At 37.4% G+C, this 27,490-nt stretch overlaps 1 protein-coding gene and 1 long non-coding RNA gene across 4 annotated transcripts in view; both read right to left on the bottom strand.

Annotated features, from left to right (window-relative positions):
• The window catches only part of SEC11A (SEC11 homolog A, signal peptidase complex subunit), a 37,854-nt gene extending 18,886 nt beyond the window's left edge, over positions 1-18,968 (bottom strand). Inside the window, exons 1-2 of one of the 2 annotated variants that reach the window (XM_051981212.1) lie at positions 18,819-18,968; positions 7,339-7,448 (exon numbers count right to left, since the gene is read on the bottom strand). In XM_051981212.1, coding sequence (XP_051837172.1) covers positions 7,339-7,448; positions 18,819-18,869 — 161 coding nt within the window. In that variant the 5' untranslated portion in view covers positions 18,870-18,968. The remainder of the gene's footprint in view (positions 1-7,338; positions 7,449-18,818) is intronic. The other variant, XM_051981211.1, reaches the window with a different exon arrangement.
• Positions 18,969-21,161: 2,193 nt separating this feature from the next.
• Positions 21,162-27,415, bottom strand: LOC127551466 (uncharacterized). Of its 2 annotated transcripts, XR_007951095.1 has the most exons (3): positions 27,222-27,415; positions 25,336-25,390; positions 21,162-22,776 (listed from the first exon to the last, which is right to left on the bottom strand). It is a non-coding gene; the product is annotated as an uncharacterized LOC127551466 (long non-coding RNA). The 2 variants fall into 2 exon arrangements; XR_007951094.1 differs by lacking the exon at positions 25,336-25,390.
• Positions 27,416-27,490: the final 75 nt, after the last annotated feature.

The raw sequence follows: 27,490 nt of genomic DNA, 5'->3' as shown, positions 1-27,490 counted from the left end.
GGCAATGGAAGGGCGTACTTTATTCAAAACAAACAGATCTGACAGAAAAAAAAAATTTAATGTAGGATTATGTCAAAATAGATATATATACTTTGATGGAAATCTATGAAACTGAAGCAGCAGAATTTATTTAAATGTAGATAAAATGAGAGCTACAGGATTATATTATTACCTATCTCATGATCACAAAGGAGAAATGGATTATGAGTCCTCAATTAATATCTTAAAATTATGGTGAATGCAAACTGTAGGCCTTATTGACAGCTTTCATTCCCTAAATAAAAGCTGACCACTCAATCATAGATAACTGAATTAGCTATGACCATCTCTGTTGACAATTTCATATTTCAAAAGAGAGAAACTGCAAAGAGAAGATTTGCTGATTGAATCTAACTCTCACCTATAAGAAAGAATTAATTGGCTGGGGGGAATTAATGGGAAGTGAGGAGAAAATAATCCTGTTGATTTAGAATTGTGATTACCAAGGAAGGGAGCTTCAGACATAGTTCAAATTATAACTTAAAGTTATTTTTAAAAGTTCAGGGCAAAAACAGGTCCAGAATGATGGCCTGAATGCTTTTGGTGGTCTGATGAAACCAATAGATTCTTTCTCAGAATTCTCAGAATAACATTTTCAAATGCATAAAACAAACTACAAAAGATTACAAAGAAAAGCAATTTTATTGAAATAGATTTAAATACACACACACACACACACACACACACACACACACACACACACACACACACACACACACAGGTTAAGAACTCCCAAGTCTAAAAGAAAAAAACAACGGGTCCAAGAGAATAGGAACAGACTGATTGATAAGAATGAAGCTGATGACAAGATTCCAGTGAGGAAGGAAGGTAGTAAATCTCTTACTACTCAAGACAGGACTGTTCTTGGAGCTCAAATTTTAAAAGGATGTACACAAGTTATGGAAGCAATTTACATAACTAAGGACAACTACAAATGCCTGACACTAAGCTAAGATACTTGAATCATGTCAAGAAGACAAAAGATAAAAATGAATAAGACTTGCAGAAAATGTTAAGAAAAAAAAAACTTTGTAAAAGTAATGTCTAAAGGGAAAAAAAAAACCCACCAAGGAAAGCCTAAATCCAATTCATCAATGAGAAAGAACTATTCTGCTCCTCTTCTGTTTATATATTCTTTCAAGGAGAAGAATCTTCTGATTTTTAAAGAAATTAAAGTGGGGCAACTAGATGTTACAATGAATAGAGCAATGGCCCTGGAGTCAGGAGAACCTGAGTTCAAATTCGGCCTCAGAACCTTAATATTTACCAACTGTGTGACAACCCCAATTACCCAAACAAAAATTAAAATAAAGCTCAGATGGGTGAGGCAACAGAGATGAATTACAATAAATGGTGCTAAACAAAACGGAGAAATAATCCATGTGCCAACACTAGCAACCTTTAACAAATGATGCAAAGAGCATGGGATAGGCAAATGTCCCAATTTTCAAAAATAGTTAGATTTTTGCAATATTTATTCTCAGAAAAATTCCTTAATTGTTAAGAATGAAGTAGTCAAAAGAAAACACTATGGTTTCATTAAGAACAATTATGCCAATCTAACCTCCTTTTGACAGGGTTACTAGACTGGCAGAACAGGAACTCTGTTAAGATTCTGAATTTCAACAAGTCAATTTAACAAAATCTCTCATGATCTCCTTATAGGAAAAAGGGAGAAACACGGACTGGCTGGCAATGATATTAAATGGAATCATAACAGGTTAAATTAATGGACTCAAAGAATGGACAAGTGAGCTGTCTCACCCTGTTCTATTTGTTTGACATTTTTGGCAGTGTCTTGGGAAGATCCATTTGGCATGCAGATCAAAGTTACAGATGACAAAGCTGAAAGGGACAGCTAATATGGTGGACAAAAAATTGAGGAGATAAAAGACTCAGCTGACTTAATAGACTGTTTCTAACAAGAGCTCATTTAATAAGGATAAATGTGAGGTCTGACACTTAAAATTTAAAAACCATTTGCAAAAAGATATGGCTAGACAGCAGTTTCATGTGCAAAAGGCGTAGTTCTTACTGATTCCATGATAAATTAGAGTTAATAGTTAGATCTGCCCCCCAAAAGCTAATTTAATCTTAGGCTGACTATATTAGTAGAACTATAATATCCAGAACAAAAAAAAATTTATATTCTGATTAGATGATATCTGGATAGCATATTCAGTTGTTGAGTACCAAATAAGGGATATTAACAAACTGTATGTAACATGTCTAATGGAGGATAACCAAGATTGTAAGTGAACCAAAATATATGTAAGGGCAAGATAAGTTGGAAGAAAGAAAGATGTCTGATTTGAGGAAAGAATGATTTAATGGGAAAATATATCTGAAGGATATAAAATGGAAGAAAGATTAAATTATTCTTTGTAGTTCTAGCTTGTAGATATGGAACCAAGGAGGAGAAGTTACAGAAGCATATTTTAGCTCAAGTAACTAAGGAAGAACTTCCTAAGAACAAGAATTGTTCAAAAACAGAATGTACTACCTCATAAGGTGGCTAAAGCCTGTAAGTAGAGATATTTAAACAGAGACTGGAGAACCATTTGCTAAGGATCTTGTAGAATTGAAGGTGTCAGACATTCAGCTTACAGGTGCATGCACTCTATAATACTCCCAAGTGTGTCATGAACCAGATTAAAATGTAGCTCCTAAAACTCACTTTAATGTGTTGATGTAGTAATAAAAAGAGAAATATATGAACAATGTATGGTTTTCTAAGTCAATATATGGCCTACAGGGATCCCTATAAGTAGCCCTCCTTTCTATTTCAGTTATACATTACTGATATAGACCAGGTTAAGTTACTTGCAAGAATCTTTCCAAAACTAGCTTATACCTAGTTTAAAAAAAAAACAAAAACCTATGTTTTTTTTAGAGAAAAAAAGTTGGATAGGATCATCACAGGTTTCCCTCAAATCATTTCTAAAAACAACAGAAGAAAAGTAGGTATGGTATTAGATTTTTACATTTCCTGTACATTAATAACAAACAGATGATTTTAAGTTCAAAACACAAAATTAAAGATATAATTCAATTCACCATTGTTATACTTCAATTCAACAAACATTAACTGTACTGTGGGTATTTACATTATGTGCAAGAAACTCCTACTCTGTTGAGAGAACCTACCATATAAACATATGAATAAATACAAGGTGGTCTACGAAAGGGAGAGAATATTAATAAGTAGAGGCATCAGGGAAGACTTCATGGAAGAGATAGAATTTTCAATGAGCCTCAAGAGAAGATAAGGATTCTAAGAGGCAGAGAAAAGATCAGCCAAGGCAGGGCTAAGGGCTAGATTGAGGTAAATCATGAAGATGAAAGAAGGAATTGTGAGCTGGGGAACAGCTAGTAGGCTAGTTTGGCTGTAATGTGGAGTAAAAGTAGGAGAATAATCTTAATCAATTACCCTAGGAGACCAATTAGGAAGTTATTATAATAATCCAGATAAGATGTGATAAGAATCTGGACTAGAATAGTACTGTGGGGAAGATACTAGAGATGTTGTGGAGGGACAGAGAATCAACAAACTTGGTAAGTAGGATGAAGAGTGAGAGTTATGAAGAAGTCAAACATGATTGAGATTGAGCACCTGAATGACTAGGAAGATGCCTTCAACATAATCATAGAGGGGATAGAAGACAGTAATTCTAGAAGAATATGTTAAGATGAATTGTGTTTTAGAAACATCCTAAGAGTTGCTGGTTTAGATACATTTCTGATTTGGCTCCAAAAAAGAAAGAAAGTAGCTGCAGCAATCTTCTAGGAGGATTCACACATTCAAAGGCAAAATTATCACAGTAACAGTAACATTGCTATAGAATCTGAAAGGAATACAAATAAAAAGAAAATAACCTAATGTTTCAAACTTTCCTTTTTTAAATTTCTGTTTGTGTTCTAGTTCCTTCTAAATAGCTTATTCCCTAACTCTCTTGACAAACAATATTTAGTCCAAAATCAATCAAAAAGAATTATATCATGGCAACATACACTTGGGAAAGAGGGAAAGACAAAGGAAGATGTGAGTTTCACAGCAGGGACCATGCTTGACATAGTACAAGATGCCACATTATCTGGGGTTATTTGCCTTCATTCCATTTTCTTCTCATTTCCAAAGTATATAAACTTTATATATTTTATAAACTTAATTCTTCTGCTTTATTGAATTATCTGTTTCTCTATTGTTAAATCTACATTCAAATTCTTAAATTTTTAATCATTCTATCCAACTTTACTTCAAATCAATAGACAGAAATCAAATGGACAACTAAGAACCTAGGAATCTATTGGCAATGTCTGCTTCCATAATCATAAGGGCTAACCGTGTAGTACACTACATGGATAAAATAAAAAACTTCATTTAAAAAACATACTGCCCATATGCCCCCACACAGTCACTGACAAAAAGCTCCAGGTATAGCAAAATATTTATAGTATCACTTTATGTGGAAATGAAACAAGCTTATCAACTGGGGAGTGGCTCAACAAAATGTAGGACATGAATGTATTTGATATTCTGTGCTTTAAGAAACAACAAATATGATGACTATGAAGAAGCACATTAATACTTCACAAATTTATGTAAAATGAAGTAGGCAGAACTGGGAAAATACTGAATATACTATGAATACAACAATGTATATGAAAAGAACTATCATCACAAAACAATTTTAAAATGAGTACTTCAAAATTACAAAGAATAAGCTTTGACAAAGAAGAAATATAAGAAGATAAACCAAGACAATCCTTTCCCCCCCACCTTCTTGGCAGGATGAGGTATCCACAAGGGTAGATAAGAGTATATGATATTAGATTATAATTGGTTTTGTTGAATTTTTTTCTCCTCTTCCTATTAAAAAAAAATTCTTTGTCATAAGCATTGGCTTTCTAGTAGGAATTAGGAGGCATATGGGGAAAACTTAAGCCACATAAAAACATATTATATAGACATATAAAAAATGTGCTGATATTTTTTCTTTTTACATTGCCCAATCATAAGATGTATGTGTTCAAATTCATCAAGGAGATAGTCTAGAGGAAAAAATCTGAATAAACAGTAAATTTTGGTCTGCATTCAGCAACACAGAGTACTAAGGAGTACAAATATTGGCTCTGTACTTCTTACTTGTGTGATCTCAAAAAGACTGGGTATATTTTTTCTCCTTTTTATTTTATAATAGCTTTTTACTTTTCAAAATACATGCAAAGATAGTTTTCAATATTCATTCTTGCAAAATCTTTTGTTCCTAATTTTTCTCCCTCCCCACCACTAAGGGAGGGAGATAGCAAATGATTCAATATAGGTTATACATGTGGAACTCTTCTAAACATATTTCCACATTTATCATGTTGCGTAAGAAAATCAGATCAAAAAAGGGAAAAAATGACAGAAAAAACAAACAAGCAAGCAAACAACAATAAAAACGTGAAAATATGAAGTTGTGACCCACATTCAGTCCCGATAGTCCTCTCTCTGGATGCAGATGGCTCTGTCTATCACATGTCTACTGAAATTGGCCTGATTAACCTCATTGATGAAAAGAGCCACATCCATCAGCGTTGATCATCACATAATCTTGTTGTTATGTACAATGATTTCGTGGTTGTACTCATTTTGCTTAGCTTCAGTTCATGCAAATCTCTCCAGGTCTCTCTAAAATCATCCTGCTGATCATTTCTTATAGAACCATAATAGTCCATAACATCCATATATCATAACTTATTCAGCCATTCCCCAACTGATGGGCATCCACTAAGTGTCCAGTTTCTTGCCACTACAAAAAGGGCTGCCACAAACATTTTTGCACATACAAGTCCCTTTCCCTTCTTTAAGATCTCTTTGGGATACAGACCCAATAAAGACAATGTTGGATCAAAGCATATGCACAGTCTCATATCCCTTTGGGCATAATGCCAAACTGCACCCCAAACTGACTGGGTCATTTCACAACTCCACCAACAAAGTATATTAGTGTCCCAGTTTTCCCACATCCCCTTCAATATTTATCATTATCTTTTCCTGTCATCTTAGCCAATCTGAGAAGTATGAAGTGGTATTGGGTATACTTCTTTACCTCACTAGATCTCAGTTTTCTCATCTATAAAATAGGAGGTTTGGACTAACTGATTTTTAAGATCTCTTCCAATTCTAAATTTGTCATCCTATGATCCCTAAGTAATCATTTTAAGGCAGTGTTGGGTTTAACCAAGAATATAGATTATTACTGAAATCATTATTACCAAAAATTGAAATGGATTAACCAAAAGTTCTTAATTCACAAAGACCTAAATAAGATTTTATTATGGGCCAGAATTTGGGACAAGGTGCTAAGTCAGTGGAATTGATAGAGACAATAGTTATCTAATTTAACATGGTGCTTAACAGTTTTCTAGTTCAATACATGTTCTTAATACTTACTATAGTTCTACAAGATTCTACAAAGTTTTACAAGTACTTATAAGTTCTACAATCCTCAACCAGGATTCAGTCGGGGAGATTCATAAGCCAGAAAAGGCAGGCAGGAGCTTAAGCTCTCGGAATCATGGAGAGAGGAAGACCTCCAGAAAAATTAGCTGAGCCCCAAGTGAAGGAGATAAGACTTTGAAGGAGACAATAAAGGATTTGGACTTTAACTCTTGGCTGCACTTGTGGTAATTACTGAACTGAAACTAAGGCTGCCTCCAGAGACTCCAAGAAAACCCCAACAAGAGAACATTAGAACATTTTAGAGAGAATATCACAAGATTTCCTAGTCTAATCTACAAAAAGGCCCAAGGAAGCCAGGGGGAGGAATAATACTAATTTTTAAATAAGGGACAGAGGAAGAAGATATAGTTTATTGACAATAAAATATTATGAAATATTTTAATTAAGAATTCCATAAAAAATAGTAGTTTTAAGAGATAGTAATTAGAAATGGAGAGGAGTGAATTTGAAGCTATAAACTAAGGAGACACCTCAGAATCCTCTTTTGCTACATACCCTCTTGGAGACTGCTCTTCTTAAAGAATTACTTTAAAATGCAACACAGCAGTAGCCGACATATGGAAATGCACAGGGCCCTTGGTACTCTGTAGAGGACAACTATCAAGACTACAACAGCAATTACTAGTTCTTTATTAACTTTCAACTAGGCTGGCTGCAGGAAACAAAGGCAAGCTCCCAAAGGAGTGAAATGTGTTGGTTATTTAAAACTCTCCCCCTCCTCCATCCTCCCCAGTAAGATTATTAGTCCAATACAACTCCAAGACCTTAAAAAAGAAAGAAAAATAACTTACCTGAGCACCACTACAATTGGGCTTTCACTTCCAGTTACAACCATTAATCCTTTCCAGATCATTAAGGCTGAGGAGACAATCATCCCAAAGTTTAAGACTTGATAATATAGCTGAAAAAAACAAGAAATGAGATTAATCATAGCTATGCCTCTCAAGGAAGATTATCTAGAACTATAATACAATACACTTTCCTCCCTCTTTTATTATCCATTTAAAAGAGCAGCCTCCTGAGTTAGTCTCCCTACTTCTAGTCTTTCCTCAATCCAAATCTTTTATGTAAGATTACACTTTCATCAGATCATTTGCAAAAACCTTTTTCTTTGGATTCCAGAACAAAACATATAAGTTCGGCATTCACAACCCTCCAAAACTTGAACTTAATCATTCTGACCATCCCTCTCCTTCTAATACTCTATATGAATTTTCTAGGTGGCTCCCTGGATAAGGCATTGACCCTAGAATGGCACACCCTAACAGCTGTGAGGACAAAATTTGTAAAATTATGAAAACTTTGAAGTGCTTTATAAATACTAGCTATTATTTTTATTGCAAATAAAATAAGTAGTCATTCCCTTATGATTCAAGCATACCCCAAGAATGTATTCAAATTCTGAGCTAATTATCCTCTAAAGCTGGAATATTTCCATGAGACTGACATTTTTACAATGCTTTATAATTTTATATGTTCAGATGCATCTTCATTTGAGTTCCCAGCAATCAGCTACTTCTGGGAAACATTTCCATAACTTTCCAGTCCACCAACTTTTCTTCCCTTGATCATTTAATGTCTACAAGTCTTTGGCACTTGATCCTAGAACTGAGGAGGTGGAAGGAACCTTAGGTATTACATGTGACTGATTTGTTACAGGGTCTAGGGAAGCATCATGTAGCCTCAGGAAGTAAATACTCTGTTATAATGATGATTATGAATTCTATAATATGGATGACATATACATTACTGGTGTTCCCACGGATGTTAATGATTAGAAAACACCAGCTAAGTTTCATAATTTTTATAACTATTTTCATAAAAAGATACTGAATAAATGAACTGAACCTGTAAATTTATAACATTGCCCATTTAAAAAAAATCCTGACTAGTTAAGATTGGGGTTCTTAGATAGAGTACCAGCTCTGATGTCAGGAGACCACTTAACATGTCTTGGGGTTGTGACCCTGGGCAAGACACTTAACCCCAATTGCCTCAGGGAAAAAAAAAAAAGAAAAACAACCCACAAACAAGTTCTTGTAAAATCACAGATATCCCCTTACAAAGTCTCTTGCATGACTGTCTTTTATTGCCATTTAATTTTTCATAAGCATGTGTCTAATCTCAAATGGACCACAGGGCCAGGCAGGGACTATGCATTTTCATTCTTTACAGCTCCTATAGCACTGCTATAGGCTACAGGCTAACACAAGCATGGCTTGTTGAACTCTACTGTTTAGGAGCTGGAAAGATCTTAGGGATAATCTTGTCTAACCTCCTTGTGTTGTAGGTAAAGAAATTGAGACCCATAAGTTAAGAGACTTGCTTAATGAAGGATGAAAACTGGAAGTGGCAAGGTTAGATAATGTCCAGATGATTATCATCATTCAATACTAAGTCACCTTTCAGTCCAGAACACCTTCCTTTGCCTTTCAGGCCAATCCACCTTATGAATACTCAGAACATCTTGCAGGTCTTATACCTGTAGGTCTATCAAATTGATTCAATAATAGTAAAAGACACAAAATATGCATAAAAGGGATACTATGCCCACAAGGAGAGGAGAATAGATTGGTCATATTGGTCATAACTGGGGAGACCGGTAATTGGGGGGAAAGACCACTATAAAGGCCTAATTATATAGTACAGCCATTAAGTACAAGTAGATCTGGAGAAGGGAGCTTAATCAACATAGGCTGGGCAATCAGAGTGGAAGCTAGAATTTGAACTGGAATCTAAACTAGGAAGTTTTTCAGATTCCTTTATTCTCTAAAATGTTGATTCTGTGAGATGTACTTCGGCAGAGAAAAAGATAGAGGGCATTTCAGCATGCTTCTAGATGAGTACACTGGAGGGAGAATGAGAAGGAACAATAAGACAAGCCTTATTGGAATAGAAATTTATGCTGGATAGCAATGGCAAACAGATTTGATTAGATAGGATAGGATCATAATACACAGAAAACCTCAAGTATTTGGCTAAACCTGGACTTTATTTTAAGAGGAATTAGGAAGTCATTGAAAGTTTCTGAATAAGGGGGTAATAGAACAAAAGTGATTTTTAAAATAATAGTCTGGCAATTATAGGTAGGATATATTTGAATAGAAAGGTATTAGAGGCAAGAAAACCATGTAAAAAGCAATCTAGTAATGCAGAGGATAAGATGAGGGCTTGGGTAAAGGCAGTGGCTATGGAAAAGAGAAGGGACAAATCCAATTTAAGTGAAGGAGACAGATGGGAAAAGGGCAAATAAATACATTTAGGAATGTGTTAAGTTTACAAGAAAAGCAAAACATTTAAGTGGCAAAGTATGATAAGTAACTAGAGCTCAAGTTCATTTATTTATTTGCTCAGCATTTATTAAGTGACTAATATGTGACAATAATTATGCTAGGAGCTTGAGATATAAAAATAAAAGGAAAACAGTTCTTGTCCATGTCAAGGAAGTCACATTCAAATAGATTCTAGGTGAGAAAATGTGTATATATTGTTATTCATCCTTTGTTTTCAAAGAGGATCAGTGATATCACAAGGTGATGTCTTGACTTCCTTGTGAACTGGATTAAGTGATGCAGAGTTACAGAAAGTCATCAACCTCATTCTTTCTTTCAGAGTCATTGAAGTTCAGTAGCAAGAAAAAACCCCAAAATATCTGGTGATGGCAATGGATGATGATAGTGGCATTTCCACGTCAGACTAAGCTCTAAATCAGGGATCCTCAAACTTTTTAAAATATGGGGCCAGTTCATTGTCTCTCAGACTGCTGGAGGGCTGGACTATAGAAAAAACAAAAACTTTGTTTTGTGGGCCTTTAAATAAACTTCATAGCCCTGGGTGAGGGGGATAAATATCCTCAGCTGCCGCATCTGGCCCGCGAGCCGTAGTTTGAGGACCCCTGCTCTAAATGTTCCACAGCACCTACTTTTAGCTGCCTTCAGGACTGTTGGAACAGATTGTTCTCACCTGCCTATTCTGCCAAGATAAGTCTTCCATGTTTGAATAAACAGCATCTTTAATTCACTGATGGTTTCGAAGCCTGAAAGTTACCCTCAACCAACAAAGGGTTTAGATCACCTTCAAGGACAGTTTCACTGGGGTGTGACTGCTACACATACTACAGCTTCTTGAAGCCATAGATGAGAATTAGGTGAAGACAGACCTCAAAGGTGGATAAATAGCCCTGAAAAAACTCAGAGGAGAAGTGCTAGTCTTCCTAAATTAATCAATTATCCATTTAATATAAGTGGGCATATATATATATATATGTATGTAGATACACATATACACACACAATACATATGTATCACTACATTACATATGCCATCAGCACTGAGATAATTAGTTCAAGTTCAGTCCATGGGAGATGCCACTTTTCTCAAGGGAATACAGAATGCAAAAAAAAAGGGGGGGAGAGAGGAAGGGAAAGAGAGAAAGAAAAATTGAGTATGAAGAAAGAAGAGAACAGAGAGAAGGAAAAAGAGAAAGGTTAAAAATTTCATCTACCACACAGTGTACTTTATAATCATTTGAAGTAGAGAATAGGATCATTTTTCTATCTCTAGAATATTGCCTTAACTATTCATAATTAGTGACAAGTTCAGGAGCCCTATAGGATACAAATGTTTTTGGGTTTTTTTTTTTTTGTGCAGCCAAGTGTTCTGAAACAGTTGCATATAAACCATAGCCTGAACCAAAAAAAAAAAACAAACAAAAAAAAAACTAAAACAAATTATATTAACTCAATGAGTCAATCTTTTTTTAAAAATAGTCTAATATGAGAATGTTCTTACCTTATAAATAAAGTAACTGAGGCCCAGAAAGGGGACATTTGAACCCTAGTTTCCTGGTTCTAGTTCTTTCCTTTTCTCTTCTGTCATAAAAGATATAGAGCCACTTTCCTTCCTTACTTCTTGGCTGGATCAGTATGACAGGTCAGTTGCCACATTACATAACAAACACAAGCAATGTTTACCAATCTGTATTATGCTGGGAGATGCTCTATTTAATGTTCCTAGGGTTAGTGGAAAAGAGCCAGGGTAGTAGATAGATAGCCTTTCACAAACAGTTAAAAGTTTAATTTGGTATTATCAGCTCACGGAAGCAGAGAACTTAAGAGAAAGAAACAGCATGGTGTGGTAAAACAAGAACCGACACTGACATAATTTTATAATTTATGTATTTACATATTGATGTACATTGCATTATATATCATTATACACTCTAGGAGGCAGTCAGTAAAGCACTACCCCAATTTTACATATGAGGAAACTGAGGGTCAGAGAACCTCAGTAACCTAGAGAGTCAAGAAGCAGCTTGGGAGGGTAGAAAATGGTATATCTGGAAGTAAACAGTGCTCTAGTCCTATCTGCCCCCTTTGGGGCTCTGGCCCAGGGCAGGTCAATCTGGTTCCTTGGGTCCAGTTAGTGAATTTATGACATGAAGGGTTAAACTTGACAGCCTCTTAAGATCCCCTGTAAGTTCTAAACTCAGGCTTCTAGACTTTCTGTGATCACACAACTAAAAATCATCAGAAGTGGGATTCACACACATCTCTCCTTAATTCAAGGCCAGCCTTCTTTTCACTACGGATCATTAGCTTTCTATGCACTGCACAGCAATCTGCATAGAGGATGCCTGAATTAATGATCCAATTTCCCTAGAAATTAACTCTGAGTTGGAATGAGTCACTTACCTTCTATGAGCCTCAGTTTTCTCATCAGTAAAATGGAGATAATACTTGCACTACTTCCTTAATGTTGTTGTGAGGATCAAATGCAAATGTGGAGGTAAGGTGTTTTTGTTTTTTGTAATCATAAACCATTAAGAAATTATAAGTTAAATATGTAAATCCTGAAAGGATCTGATTTTATTTTTGTCAAGGTATGTGTTCCTCTCATAGATCACAAAATACACTACAGCCAACTTAGTGTTGAAAGTTCTGAATGTAGCCAGGTGGTCTCCAAACAAATTAGTTCCTAATTGATAAAATCAAGAGAGGGGATCATTGGTGAAGGATAAACTCTGCAATTGTATATAAATTATAATAATGTTGAAGAGAAGCATTCTATATTGTGTATCTCTGAGCTTTCAGCATAAGTAGTATTCCTAAGCACCCACAGAAATCAGAAAAGAATATGTTTGTTGCACCAACACACATAGAAGCATGATAACAAACTACCACATAAATTTCTACAAGCCTCCTTTGGAATGTACACTTCAGGGTTTTCTGTATATTATTTTTCTTAGTCTCCTTCTATCCTCTCCCCCCAGGATAGAACAACAAAGATTATCATGAATGGAATATTCCACATATTTGCTAAGTGACAAATCTACTATATTTATAATGCAAACTTGCATCAATATGCACTACAACAATTTATTCTAATTAAGAAGTACAATAAAAACGATCTGTAACATGGAAATATCACTTTACTAGTTTCATCTACTGTGATTATTAAATAGCCAAATCAATGACTTTTTCTCCATTCTCATTCTCCTTGACCTGTCTACAGCTTGTGAGATTGTTGGTCACGCCCTCCTTGATACTCTCTTTCTTCCATCTCTATGCTGCTGTTTCTTAAATATATCTATCCTGCCCTAATCTCTCAGCAGACCCTCAGATTTGCATCTCCAATTATCTTTCATCCATCTTGAATTCAACATGTCAAATAAGTCAAATAGTCAAATCCTATCTTCTTTCCAAATACTGTCTCTTGCCCCGCAACTTCTCTAATAGTGCACAGCGCAGCAGTCCCTCTGGCTTGTAACCTAGGTATCATCATCAACTATTTTTTACTTCTCCTTGCCCCCTTGCCCCAATCCAATCTGTTGACAAGTCCTGCTGATTTCACCTTTGCAACATTTCTCAAATGCACCCCCTTTTTTCCTATGACACTGGTACATCTACCTGCTTCAAATCTCTTCCCACACTAATCCACCCTCCATTCTGCCACATAAAGGATTTTCTTAACGGGCTCTCACTTTCCCTAACAAAACTCAGTGGCTCCCAACTGCCTCTAGGATCAAATAGAAAAATCATTTGTGTTCAAAGCCCTTGATAACCCAGCACATGCCTGCCTTTCCAGGATTTCTTCAATCCAGCTTCTTTAGTGTTCCATGGACAAGATCCTTCATCTCTAGGCTCTGAGCATTTTTTTCTGGCAATCCCTGATGCTTGGAATGTTCTCCCTACTTAATTTTGCCTCTTGTCTATCCTTGTTTCCCAAATAAATCCCCATTTTCTAAAGGAATCTTTTTTTTTTTTTTAAATTCTCTCTTTCCCTTTTTTTGGATGAGGCAGATGGGGTTTAGTGATTGGTCCAAAATAACACAATTAGTAAGTGTCTGAGGCCAAATTTGAACTTGGGTCCCTTCTGACTCTTAGGCCAATGTTCTAAGTACTTCGCCACATAGCTGCCCCTAACAAAAGATTTTCTTACCCTTAAATTCTAATGCGTCCCATTTATTATTTCCTACTTATCTTGTATATAGTTTCTTTGTACACACTTATTGTTTCTCTCATTAGAATGTAAGCTCCCTGAGATCAAGGACTTGTCTTTTGCTTCTTTTTGTCTTTTGAGCATTCAATATAGTGCCTGATACATAGTAGAAGCCCAATAAATGTTTGATGACTAACTGAATAAAAAACTATTTTCTATACATAAGTGATACCTGAAATATATTTTCCAGATGGGAACCTTGTAACAACCTCAAGTGACCATCACTGGGAACCAAGAAGGGCATCTAACACCAATAAAATAAAATAGCTGGTCCATGAACTTTGCTGCCAGGAGGCCCTCATTTAGAGTCTTACTTTTACTTAACACAGTATTCTAAATTATTATCTGGTTTCCCAGTCCATCACAGATTATAAGTATTAGGAGTAGAAAAAGAGAAGCTATTACAGCAAAAGAGACAAGCTAAAAAAGCAGAAAAATGAACTCACAATAATTAAGTCTACAGCTATTTAGCTTAGCAGCCTACTGCTCTACCAATATGGAAAGTCCTAAAGCCATCATAGTAATAATTAAATGCTTATAATGATGAGAGCCAGCATTTTCAAGAAAAAGATCTTATTTGATGAATAATAAAATTATTTTTGAAAAATTCCTACCATAAGTTATTCGTTAAGAAGTTTTATTTTTTATGAGTTTTAACATTTAAAAACACACAAACTTTTGGTGCTTAAAGCAGTAAATATTATTTAATGAAACATAAGAAAAATCAGAACATTACAATATTTTCCAACTAAACTTCATTTTATTCTAATATGTTTAATTAATGTATGTGTAGGATACTTATACTTTAAAGGAATCTTTGGTGAATCCTTCAGGAAAAGGAGGAAAGAAACAAATGCAACAAAACTTTACATTAGTAAAGATCTGAAGCTTTTTTTTTTTAAATAAAAATTAAGATTTTGCTGTATAAGAGACACAGCCACTGGCTTGTTTTGAAGGGATGGACAGAGTATGGGGTTATTGCATCAGCACAGCAACTAATTCCCTGTTTGGAAACTTCCTCCAGGCATGTAGAACAGTAACTCATAATTTAGATTTGGTCCCCTAACTACTGCAGCACCAATTTTCTTTTCTCCCAAGAGAGACTGAGATATAATATTTAGAAATATTTGAACTCTTCACCCAAAGGCACTTGAATGTGTCCTCAGAAATGTTGTGCTTTATAACTAACAGGAAGTTTGTTTTTTCTAAACGATTTATGAAAATATGAAACAACTCCAAGTATTGGTTATACTCAAGCATTCTTATTTAAAACTTATTAAAACTAAATAAAAACTTATTACTTTAAAAATTATTACTTCCCTAGCCCCCAACAATACCCCTGGTAATTCTCAAACTATGTAAAGAACTAATCTGTATGTAAAAGCTCCTAAACTAGTAAAATCACAGGTACTATCCTTAAAAACTTATACATTAATACAGAAAAATTACCACTATTGCAATTCATCCTTAGAAAACAGAAAAAGCAACTGATATGTCATTGCTTTTATATATATAATGATTACAGAATCCAGTTAAAACCATCTTTGGAATCACATTTTATGTATTTGTTGATGAAATTCAATAGCTACTTGGCAATGACAAATAACTCAAAATGTAGTTAAGTATGTTTACAGTTTTTAGTGGTGTGGGTACAAAGAAGCCTTAATTCTGTAAGAAATACAGTTTTGCCATTGTGCAGCACTAATCAACCACAGTGCATCGAGATCCGCTGGGAAATAGCTAGCTGAAAACGGCCACACCCTCTTTACTCCCTGTTGCCAGCTGAAGATTGGCTACAAGGAGATGTGAGAGATGGCCATGTAACTTTAAAGACATCCAAGAAATAGAGGATATCTGACAGGATAGCTTCTTTTCATACATTATAAAAGTGATCTACACTGATTAAAGAAGGTTGGAAAAATTATTGGCCAGGGAATTATGAATATACTTACAATGCCTAAGTTTCTGGGAATTTCCAGGTCAGTTTTCTAGAAAATTTCAAATGAGATGACTATTTTTAAAGTTATAAAGAACTTAAATTATCATAAATAAAACTATGAAAGTATATAATATTATTAATACCTGGGATTTACTTAGCTTCTTAAGGATAAATATAGAATATAGAAATATATATAAAGAATATAATACAGAATATTAAAGAACATAATATAGAAAAAAGGGAGAAAAAAATCTGGAAAAGAAGTGAGCGAAATATTTCTTTGCTCATATCATCTTAACTGATTCATTTACGAAAACTAACTGATAAATATTTACTGAATATCTACTCTTTTCCATGCATTGAATTCAGAGAGATAGATCTGATCTCTATCTTTAAAGGAGCTAGTGTAATAGAAAAATGAAATAACCTGGTATATTATGTCTCAAACAATAATGTTAGAAGAGATCATCTGGGGCTGAGATAGTCATATAAAGTCTTTGAATAATATGTGAAGGAGTAAAGAGAGGGCTTTACAGAGCAGAAAACAGAGATGGTACAAGATATAACTTGACAATAAGTACACTGTTTTGTCTATGATAGGAGGTTCATTTAACGGGAGATAAAGTTAGAAAATTATTATAGATATTATAGAAGGCACCCCAATACTAGACTCCTTACTCTCTGAAGTGATAGGGGAGATCAACCTACTTTGTATACCGGCACTAGAACCAGATTAATGACCATATTTCATTTTAATTTAAGTAATAAGCTAGCAATCATACTATAATAAGTAAAGTATGAGACCAGAAAATAGGTTAGTGTTGTAATTTAAAAAAAAAATACAAACCACTTGCTTTTGTTACTGTGCCTATATTTATGATATAAAAACTATTTTATATTAATTAGACAAAAGTTAAACTGTTCATGTAATTTATGTAATTAATACAACCAAAAAAATTCTTTAGTTTTTCTTGGTTACTTCTTCAATACCTATAATAAGTATCTATAGCAACATTTTCTTCTGAACTCATTTTTCAGGTACTCACAAAAGTCCTGAATATAATTCTGATAATCAAGATATTCTGTTTGCTCCTTGCCCTATGACATTCTTCCCCTTTTGAGGAATCCCTTTAGTAATTAGCAGTTAGCCACTTCTTGGCAGTGTCCCTGGGTGCAAATGAAACTTTAAAGCAGGAATCTGTGAACCTCCTGGCTGAAAGCAAATATATAGTGATTATAGTGTGACAGGAGGCAAAGGAAACATAATCATGGGATGGGATCAGTGGGGAGAAGGGATGATTGAAAATAGGCCTTGGATTCCTAGCAACTGGAAGTCTTAGGGCAGTGAAACCAGGAGATGGGACTGGAATCTCTTAGAAAGATCTGTGAAGCCAGATGAGCTTCTTACCGCATTCCCTAAATCCAAGGAGATTAAAAATAGTGTGTTCCTACTCTTAAAAATTTTAACAGTAGAAACAAGAAAGCAGAAATTATTTCATTACTAGTGACAAGTATCTCAATGATGAGTTCTAGTACACTATCTAGTGATATAAATAGGTTTGAAGTAAACAAAAAAAGTCCACACTATTATGACCTGATATTGTTTAAGATACTAATGTTAACATTTGATAGCTGCATTAAACATAGGTCTAATTACTAGACTAATATTGAATAAAGTCTTATTATTTGGACAAAAACAAAGAGTTTAATTTAAGCTTAGAATTTGGAAAACAAAGGGCAAGCTCCTTGGAAGCTAAAACAGTACCTGAGGACTCGCTAAAGGGCTATACCTTCTATCTCTAAGTGAATACAAAGTGGCGTTTGTGAAACTGCTCCAGCTTTGTATCTTAAAAGCAATTTGAGATACAGTGTAAATAACTACATGAGCATTCCAAATACTGGATCATGCACAAATCCACTGGACCAGGATCGAATGCTCTTAAGTCACAGAGGAAGGGTTCAATTTTACAGCTTTTGCTGCAATCATGACACACAGGGACATCCCCTGAAATCTGCCGCTGACAACACAGCACAAGGGATGTTGCAAAGCAGTTGGGCTTGAGGCCAGGCAGTCCCAAAGGCCCTTAAATGACAAAATAACTAGAAGCTCCGTCCATCCAATGACTCTTGGGATCTTTTTGGGGAGGGATTTGGAGAAGGTCCAGACAGGTACATCCTGTCACTCAACACTGACTCGGAGAAATCTCTGGGATAGGCCACCTCAACTCGAACTTTACAGGTTGGCCTGACCCCGACCCACCCCCAGACCCTTACTTTTTTTTTCTAAGTAGAGAAAGTTGGGTGTGGGGAAGGATAAACTGACCTCAGAAACCAAGAGGATTGTATAATGTTAGAGTCGAAGGTACCTTAAAGGTCACCTCGTTCAGCCCTTTCATTTTACACATGGGGAAACTGAGACCTATGATTTGGAGCGACTTGCTCAAGGTCACACAGGAGCAAAGCCAACATTTGAACCCAGATCCTCAGCTGACATGTCCGGAATGCTATTCCACATCACAGGTGCCTCTTAACTGGGGGAGGGGGGGGGAGGCGGGAGGGGAGATGTGCCAGAGCGGACTCCCTCTCCCCCACCAACCCAGGCAGTGCTGAGCCGGGTGTGTGGGGGGACTCGGTCCCTGTTCCAGTCTGGGGGGGGAGAGGGTACTCCAGGCTTCTCTCACTCTCAGGTGGCCAGGCCGAAGGTCGGCCCGGCCTCGGGCGGCCCAAGGGGAGGGGACAAAACGGGGAGGGGAGAGACGGCCCAGCTGGAGCAGACGAGGCGCAGGAAGAAGGGGAAGGCGAGCCCCGGGATGTGGGACCCGGCTGGCCTCACCTGCCGCTTGTTCATCCGCCGCACATCGTCCAAGAAGTCCAGGGACAGCATGGCGCGGGCGGGACGGAAGCGAGGGCAGCAGCCGGACCGGCGAGTAGGCGGTACACACTCTGGACCACCCCGCCCCCCCGTGCCCCACACTTCCGCTTCCGGGCTACCGGGGCTCACCCCGCCCTGCCGGACGGGGGAGGAAGACAAAGGGAAACGGAGAGAACGTGCGACCTAGCCTTACGTAGGCCACGCCCACCCGGGCCCGGGCCCCAGCCCCGCCTTCCATTACAAAACAGTAGACTGAGAAAAGTTGATGCCGGGAAGTCTGCCCCACCTCCTAAGATTCCGCCAATTAAAAGGACTCATTCTTGGCTTCGGCTTTTCTTAGATTGGCTGAGAGCTGGGACGTCCCTCGCCGGGGGCCATACATTTTTTGCCCCTTATCTTCCTGGGTTGAGTTGAGATAACCCTGTCTGGTTCTGGTGAAAGTTGACACCCACGGGCTTTTATAAGGGGTGCCTTCTTGCGTAGATTGGAGCCAAAGTCTGGTTAGGCAAGGGAAATGTTCGGACTCGAGAGCTCAGATGCTCTGTTAAGGCTAACTTCTCTTGGTCTGGAGGGCGCTTTGCCCAAGTTTCACCCGGCTCAGCTGCCCTGCTCGCTCAAGTAGGCGGTGCAAATTCCTGTCGTGGGCATCATTCATGTCCCTGGAGTAGAAGTCCTTTCCGCCTATGCAGACGAAGATCGCTTATGATCTCCTAGGTCGCGGGGGTCCTCAAACTACGGCCTGCGGTTTGCGGCCGCTGAGGACGGCAGCTCAGGACGTTTATCCCCCTCACCCAGGGCTATGAAGTTTCTTTATTTAAAGGCCCACAAAACAAAGTTTTTGTTTTTACTGTAGTCCGGCCCTCCAACAGGCTGAGGGACAGTGAATTGGCCCCCTATTTAAAAAGTTTGAGGACCCCAGTTAGGGTAACTGAAGCCGGGGTGGAGGTTGCATTCATCACCAGTCCAGTGTCTAGTGTCCACTGCCCCGGCAACTTTATGGACCTACCAGAGCAAGCTCTTAGGAGAGTGGCTTCGCCGTGTACAAAGGGCGGGGCCTGGAGTTTGGGAAATCTGGGAAGCAGGAAGATTTGGGAAGCAGGATGACCCGGTTCCCAATGTGCTTCTCAGACTGATTAAGTCACTTAATCCTTCTCAATTTCCTCATCTATAAAACAGGGATCACTATTATGGTGCTATAATAATTATATTAAATAATTATACATAACATAATATGTATATAGAATAGAATCTAGAATAAATTATTATACATGACAATAATAATGATTAATAAATATGTATAAATTATACTTATAGTGTGTAATGTATAAAACACTTTGTAAACCTTCAAGCCCTGTAAAAATATGAAATTTTACATGTTTCCTCTGGGTCTCAGTTTTCTTATTTGTAAATTGGAGAGAGGGCTGAATAGATTCTAGTGCTCTTTTAACTTTTTAAATTGACCCTGTTATTGATTTTTAAAAATTGAGCATCCTGCCAATATATGCATATTTGTCATTTATAAATCACATACATAAAATTTAAAAACTATTAAATATGAATATTTAAAACAAAAATGGATATTATAAAAGAACATGGTAAAGATGGAATGACATTTGATTCTAGGACCACTAGAGTAGGGGAATGACAGTGCTTAGAACTGCCTCTTAGGAAAATTGCCTTGGCATCTATGAGTAGGTTGGAGAAGGGAGACTTTATCAAGGTGAACAAGTAAGAATCTATTCCAGTGGTCTTGGGAGAGGAAGGGCAGGACAGTTGAGCCACTGATGGTATATGTGAGGTGAGGGAGAAAGAAGAGTCCAGATTAACTACAAGATTGTGTGATTGTAAGGATGATAGTGCCCTGGAAAGACATATGAAAGTTCAAAAAGTAAAATAGAGGACTTACTTATTGTGAGCTCTCAGAAGGGAAGAGTCCTCTCGTTGAGGGGTGCCTGTTGCAGCCCTAAGATGCCAGTGTAAAGGGCAAAGTGTGGGAGTAGAGGGAGCAAGGGAATTTGCCTGCCATAGGTTCATAGAATACCAGTCAACTAATATTTATTAGTTTTGCACTTAGTACATAATAAATGCTAGAAAGACAAAAGATGGTCTCTGCTTTTAAGAAACTCACAAATGGAGGAGAGAACAATATACAAACAAGATAAAGACAGATAAAATCAACAGAGGAACGATGCAAACATACTTGCAGAAGATAGAAACTGGAATCTGAAGGATTTTTATCCTCTTTAGAAAATATGTATATGTATACATACACACACATATATAAACAACTTCAATACAATTGGGTTTTCTCTGTAAGCTATTTTATTTTGTGCATTTAAAAACTAAACGCCCATAGACTTCACTAGATTGTCCTGGACACAATGTCTACAATCGATTATAACAGCCCCAAGGAGCCTCCGCCCCAAGAAGCCAGGAATGTCTATAGTTGGAGGGGGTGGAATGGGAAATTATTTAAGGGAATGAAGTGATTGTGTGGAGCCTAGTTCCTTATCTTCTAGCAAGGGTGTGGAGGCTGGGATTCCAATGATCTTCCTACCTTCTCATTGGTTGATTACAGATCCCCCCCCACCCCTCTCGAGGGCGGTGTTAATCCTGGTACTAGAGGATTTATTTCACTGCCTGTTACATTGGAGACCATTGGATCTTAAGTTTCCTTCAATGTTCAAAATTCTGAGACCTGCATGCCAGGTATGTGATTACTGATCAGCCTCAATATAATAAAATGCCAAAATTTATGGTATAACACTCATTTAAACTATGTCTAAAGAAGCCAACATCGAACAGAAATGAAAGGAATAGTAAATCCAAGGAACAACATTGGTATTACTTTCACAAAAATTAATGTGCATGATCTTCGTGATTTATTCATTAATAAATGGCAGAACGATTCAGTTGCAGTCACTTTAAAAAAAAGTTGGTATTTGTTTTGGGGCTTTGAAAAGTTTGTTTTATGTTGTTTATAATTACTTTTGTCGAAGAAAAAGTCAGTAAATTCAAAAAAAATGTATGGCATGTTCGGTACAATGGAAACAGCATTGTTTCTGTACTCTTAGGACATGGGTCAGTTGTTGGGTTAAATATTTACCAGCACTTCGGTGACTGAATTCCCCCCTTTCCTTTTATCTACATGCTGCTTCATAGGTAATAGATGCTTAATAAATAGTTGGTGAATCAATTAGTGCTGCTGGAAAATAATGGGAAAGGTTATGTTGAGGTGGAGGTGGGGTTTCGTTCTAGATTGAAAGACAGGTAAAGCATGGATATCCAGAAAGGAGGAAGAAGGTGACAGAAACACGAATGAGTCAAGAAAAATTATTGGGGAGTATTAGAAAATTAAGTTTAGATAGATAAGATAAAATAATGTCTGGGTTGTAGGGAGCCTTGAATGTCAGTCTTTGGGGAATCATTATGCATTCTCCAGAGGGTTGGAGTAACATGCTTTAAATTTGATAGAGGCTATTTTGAAATTGTCAAATATATGCAATAAGAAAAGTATCAACAACTAGGAGATGCAGTAGATGGAGCACCTGTGCTGGAATCAGAAAAATTTGAGTTCAAATTCAGTTTCAGACACTTCAGACACTATACAAGTCACTTAACTTCTGTTTGCCTCAGTTTCCTTATCTGTGAAATGGCGATAATGATTGCATCCATTTCTCTGTATTGCTATGAGGATTGGCTTAGTAGTGTAAGGGCTACACAAATATTAACTGTTATTATTATATGTGAGATTGATAGGTAAATTATGGAAAAAAGTTCTCTTCTTTAGAATTAGTTATCAAGGTTGACTGTATTAAGTCAAAGAGCTTTGGAAATCAATTAAATGGGCATTCTGTCCCAAGACTGATGAGTTGTATCTTCTTGAGAAAATCATGAATCTCTCTGGGCCTCAGTTAACCTGTAAAATGAGAGGACTGAATTAGATGATTTCTTCAGTGCTCTCTGTAAATAGAAAGAAAAAAAAAGCATGAAGTCTTATGTGAAATCTAGAATTTAAGGAATATATTATGCTTTAATACAATATAACTTGATATGTAATAATACTATAACAAAATATAACATTCTATTACTTATACAATATGGCATTATATTAGGCAGTATAATAGAATATTGTCCTTTTTATTATAATGAATGCCTTCAATCATGAACATTATAATTAAGATGAAAAAATTTGTTTACTAAATGCTGGAATGAGGGGACAGTCATTGTGGCTTCAGCCAGGCAAGTTTAGAACAACTAAAATTATTACTATTTTATTATTTGAACCTAGTCAAAATTTGTGCAGCCAGGGCAGAAGACTGTGGATTATTAAGTTTTCTCATTGGGTTACAGCAGGGTCTTGGTCTTTTTCAGTACCAAGCTAAACTAATGAATTAGCCCCTCATTGCGAAATTGATGGAATTAGAGTCTCTCAAATAGAAATTCTTTTGGGCATTCACTTGATCTCCTCTTTCCAGGTTTCTTATATCTAACACCCCACTACATACTCCAGTGACACTAGATTACTTCCTTTGCTGTTCCTCAAACAAGATACTCACATTTTCCAACTCTGGGCAATTTCACTGGCTGTTTCCTATCCCTAGAATTTTTTCCCTCCTCATCTCTGTGGATTTTCTCTGCTTCCTTCAAATCCTAGCTAAAATCTCACTTTCTACTAGAAGCCTCTTTCTTCTTTTCTTCTTTCCTTCTCTCTCTGTCTCTCTCTCTGTCTGTCTCTCTGTCTGTCTCTCTGTCTCCCTGTCTCTCTCTCTCTCTCTCTCTCTCTCTCTCCCTCCCCCCTCCCTCGGAGTCACATTGCTAGGAAGTGTTAAGTGTCTGAGGTCAAATTTGAACTCAGCTCCTCCTGACTTCAGGGCCGGTGCTCTATCCACTGCACCACCTACTTGTCCCTAGAAACCTTTCTTGATCTTCTTTAATGCTAGTGACTTGCTTGTATCCATTGTCATGATCTTGTTTGTACATAATTGTGTGCCCTTAGATTATAATCTCCTTGTGAGTGGATACTATATTTATATCTTCCAGTGTTTAGCAAGGTGTCTAGCACATTGTAGTTGTTGAGTTGTATCTAACTCTCCTGGTTGGTATTTTCTTGGAGTGTTTTGCCATTCCTTCTTCAGTTTATTTTTACAGGTAAGGAAACTGAGGCAAACAGGGTTAAATGACTTGCTCAGGTCACATAGCTTTTAAGTGTCTGAGGCCAGAGTTCAACTCAGGAAGACTCATCTTCCTGACTCCAGACCTGGCACTCTTACCTATTTTGCCACCTAGCTGCTCATACCTAGCACATAGTAGGCACTTAGTAAAATGCTTATTGATTGACAAAGCAAACTTTCATAAGATAAATTTATTCATCTGCTTCTTCTTTGAGCTGAGCTTCAACTACTTGGAGATGCATTTATGGTAGTCAAAAGGCCACTGGATAGCCCTTCCCCCACCATGCATGCAAATAATGATTTGAAAGATGTGAAATAAAGATGTAAAAGAGACTTTAAAACAGTAAATTTTAACATCTGTGTGTGTGTGTGTGTGTATGTGTGTGTCTTGGAAAAACAAAAAACTTTTGGCAAAAACCACAGACCCCCTTCTCAGTCAGTCAATAAGCATTTATTAAGTGCTTATTATATGTTAAGCCCATATTAGAGGCAGCTATTTAGTGAACTGAGCACTTAATCTGAAGTCAGAAAGATTTGAGTTCAAATGTACTTTCAGACTTGTCTTAGCTATGTGACTCCAGGCAAGTCACTTAATCTGTCTGCTTCAAGTTTTTCAACTGTAAAATGGGGATTATAAATAATAAAGAGCTTAGCATAGTGCCTGGCACACTGTACACACCATATAAATGTTTATTCTACAGGCCTCCTCTTTCCTTTTCCCTAATTATCGGACACAGACACAAAGAAATGCAAAAACATGGTCTCTGACTTCAAGGAGCTCTCATTCTACTTCTCAGAATATTTGTTGCCTACTTTTTTGATGGAAAGATAGCATATTTCAGCTAAAGGTTAGTGAAAATGAAGAAGTGGGTTTTTTCCCTATCCAAGTTCACTAACCTCAGATTAAATAACTCTGCTTTCAGGATATAATCTCATTGTAAACTGTCAAGAAAATTTTCTTCCTGTCATTACTGTACTGTTATTGAAATTTTTTTGTCATCCTTGATTCATTATCTTTTTCTGTTCATTCATATGAAAAGATTTTCAACCTGCAGCCCGAGGTCTTGTTCCTTTTCAAGGTTAGTCACATGTTTGACCTCATGTAAATTATTTGACCTCCATGTCTTATCATGAAGTCCCATAGTCACCTCAAATTTCACTTATCTAAAACAGATAACAGACTTCTGCTGGTTAACTTTAGATTCCAAAATGTTCCAGAGATCTGAGTTTTGCTATTGCTGGGAACTTATCATTGGTTCTTAGTGCTATATATGATAGGAATGGGAAGGTCTACTGGTCTTTACCTCAGTAATGTGGATGGATGGCTGGGGTTGAGAGAAAGGGACAGAAGGTGAACTGCTGTTGGGATCAAGAATAGCAGTTAATAATTTGTCACTCAACCAGTATTTATTAAACAACTATTGTATGACTGGCACTGTGCTAAGAGCTGGGATACAAGCAAAGTCAAACAAACTGAACAAACATCACTCAGTCCTTGCTTGCACCCAATTAATTATACAGCCTTTAAGTTTTGCAGATTGCTTTTTGTATATATTCCTATTTCATTCTTACAATAACCCAAAGATAAGCTATTATTATCACTCCGGAGCTACCTGAGGCAGTGAACTATTAAGTGACTTGCTTAGGGGAGTTTTTAAAAGTTTATAGAATGAAAATTGAGCTCTTTCTAAATCTCCTGTGTTCCCTTCTCCAAGTCTAGCTCTAGCCACTATTCAATCTACTAGTTTAAGTACAAATTTGGCTTTAGAGTTCTTCTTTTATGTAGGATTTTTTTTCATGGAGTCCTTAAAGTGTTGGATGGGGAGTGGGAGGAATGATTCAAAACTCTGGTTAGCCCATTTTACTATTCTTATTTGCATCTTTTACTGACTTCCCTGAGTTTCTGGCAATCACTAGGTTTGTTTCTATTATTCCCTTTGCATTCCTCAAGTGTTCCTCTGAGGGTTTTCCTCTAACCTAATCTAATCTCTAGGGTCATGCTAGGAGCCCCATGCACACAGTAGGCAATTAAAAATATTTCACTGACATTTTGACCAGTCTCCCAAACATGCCATGCACATTCTTATTTACACATCTTTACCTTTGTGAAAGCCCTACTTGAAATGACCCTTCCTGCTGCTATCTTATAAATCCCATTTTCCTAGGCCCAGTTCAGGTATTATCTTCTTTTTGAAGGCTTATTTAATTACTCACAGTCAAATACTCTTTCCCTTGAATCTGTGCTATTTTGATTTTGCTATTGTTGTTTTACCTACATCCAGGTTTGCCAAATGGATTGTAATCTCCTTGAGGGCAGTTACAATATGCTATTCACTTTGTGTTCACAGTCCCAGTAAAATAGTTTAATAAATATTTGTTTATATGATGGTAGAACAGGTTCTCAAAGATTCTTTAAAAAGAGCAAACATAAGGGGGTGAGGGGCCCCTTACCTAAGCTAAATCCTACAAATAGGTAGGATTCCAAGGATGGTGGCCCTTTTGTCCTAACAGTTAAACACAGTAATTAGAACGAATAGCTTTTGCTTTCCAGAGCCACACCCACATTGCGACAACCTTCCGAAAAGGGGAGGGGTGTGCAACCGGAGATACGTAGAAGAGCTCTAATTGCCCGCTAACCCCTAGAAAGAAGAGGACCTAGTGGACTTTAGGACCTAGCCGATTGGCCGGCATTTGGAGAACCAAAGCTACCCCGAGGCACTTTTATGCATACTTGTTTTAATATGCATATTTACCCATTTACGAGTGCTCGTTTATTGTGTATTCAATTTACTTGTGCTAGGCTTGTTCGTCCCTCCCGCCAGTTTCAGGCCTCAAGAAGTTAGGAACCTATTCTAATTTAGTACTGTTATTGTATCTTCCCAGAATACATCCCTTCGAGATACTTTATAGCTGTTGTGTTCCTGAATGAAAGAAATTCTTCTGAAGCTTTGTTGTATAGAGCTGGGAGGCAGGGGTTCTACTCCTAACTCCTGTCACGAATTTGGGTCTCAGTTTCCCCAGCTGTCAAATGAGGGGTTGCATTCTGTGAGCCCCAGGTCTGGCCTTCTCCATCATGCAGTTTGTAAAGCTTAGCTCATTAGGCCTCTTGTAGGGAGGCCATGTCTCCCTCTTCCAAAAGTCACCCCGAGACCCAGAGATGAGAAACCAGAGAATACAGGAAAGGGGGTACCAGGTTCCTAAGGGGAAGCGCGCCGGCCGCGTCCCTAGGAGCAGCAGGTTGGTGCCTGGGCAGGGTCCCGGGGGGCGCGCGAGTGCGCGTGTGCGCGAATGCCTGGGTCTGTGTCCGGAGGGGCGGGGGGCTGGCTCACGGCCCGGGAGGGAGCGCGCGCGGCCGTCGGAGTGTGCGCAGCCGGGCCCAGCTCCCCAGCGTCCCCGGCGGCGGCGGAGGCTGCGGGCCGGGGCCGGGGCCGGGGCCAGGTGGAGCAGGGCGCGGCGCGG

The sequence above is a fragment of the Antechinus flavipes genome, chromosome 2 (genome assembly GCF_016432865.1).
Source record: "Antechinus flavipes isolate AdamAnt ecotype Samford, QLD, Australia chromosome 2, AdamAnt_v2, whole genome shotgun sequence".
In the NCBI taxonomy this organism is placed as follows: Eukaryota; Metazoa; Chordata; class Mammalia; order Dasyuromorphia; family Dasyuridae; genus Antechinus; species Antechinus flavipes.
The sequence above is the reverse complement of the archived record's forward strand: the minus strand, read 5'-3'. Positions and strand labels throughout refer to the sequence as shown.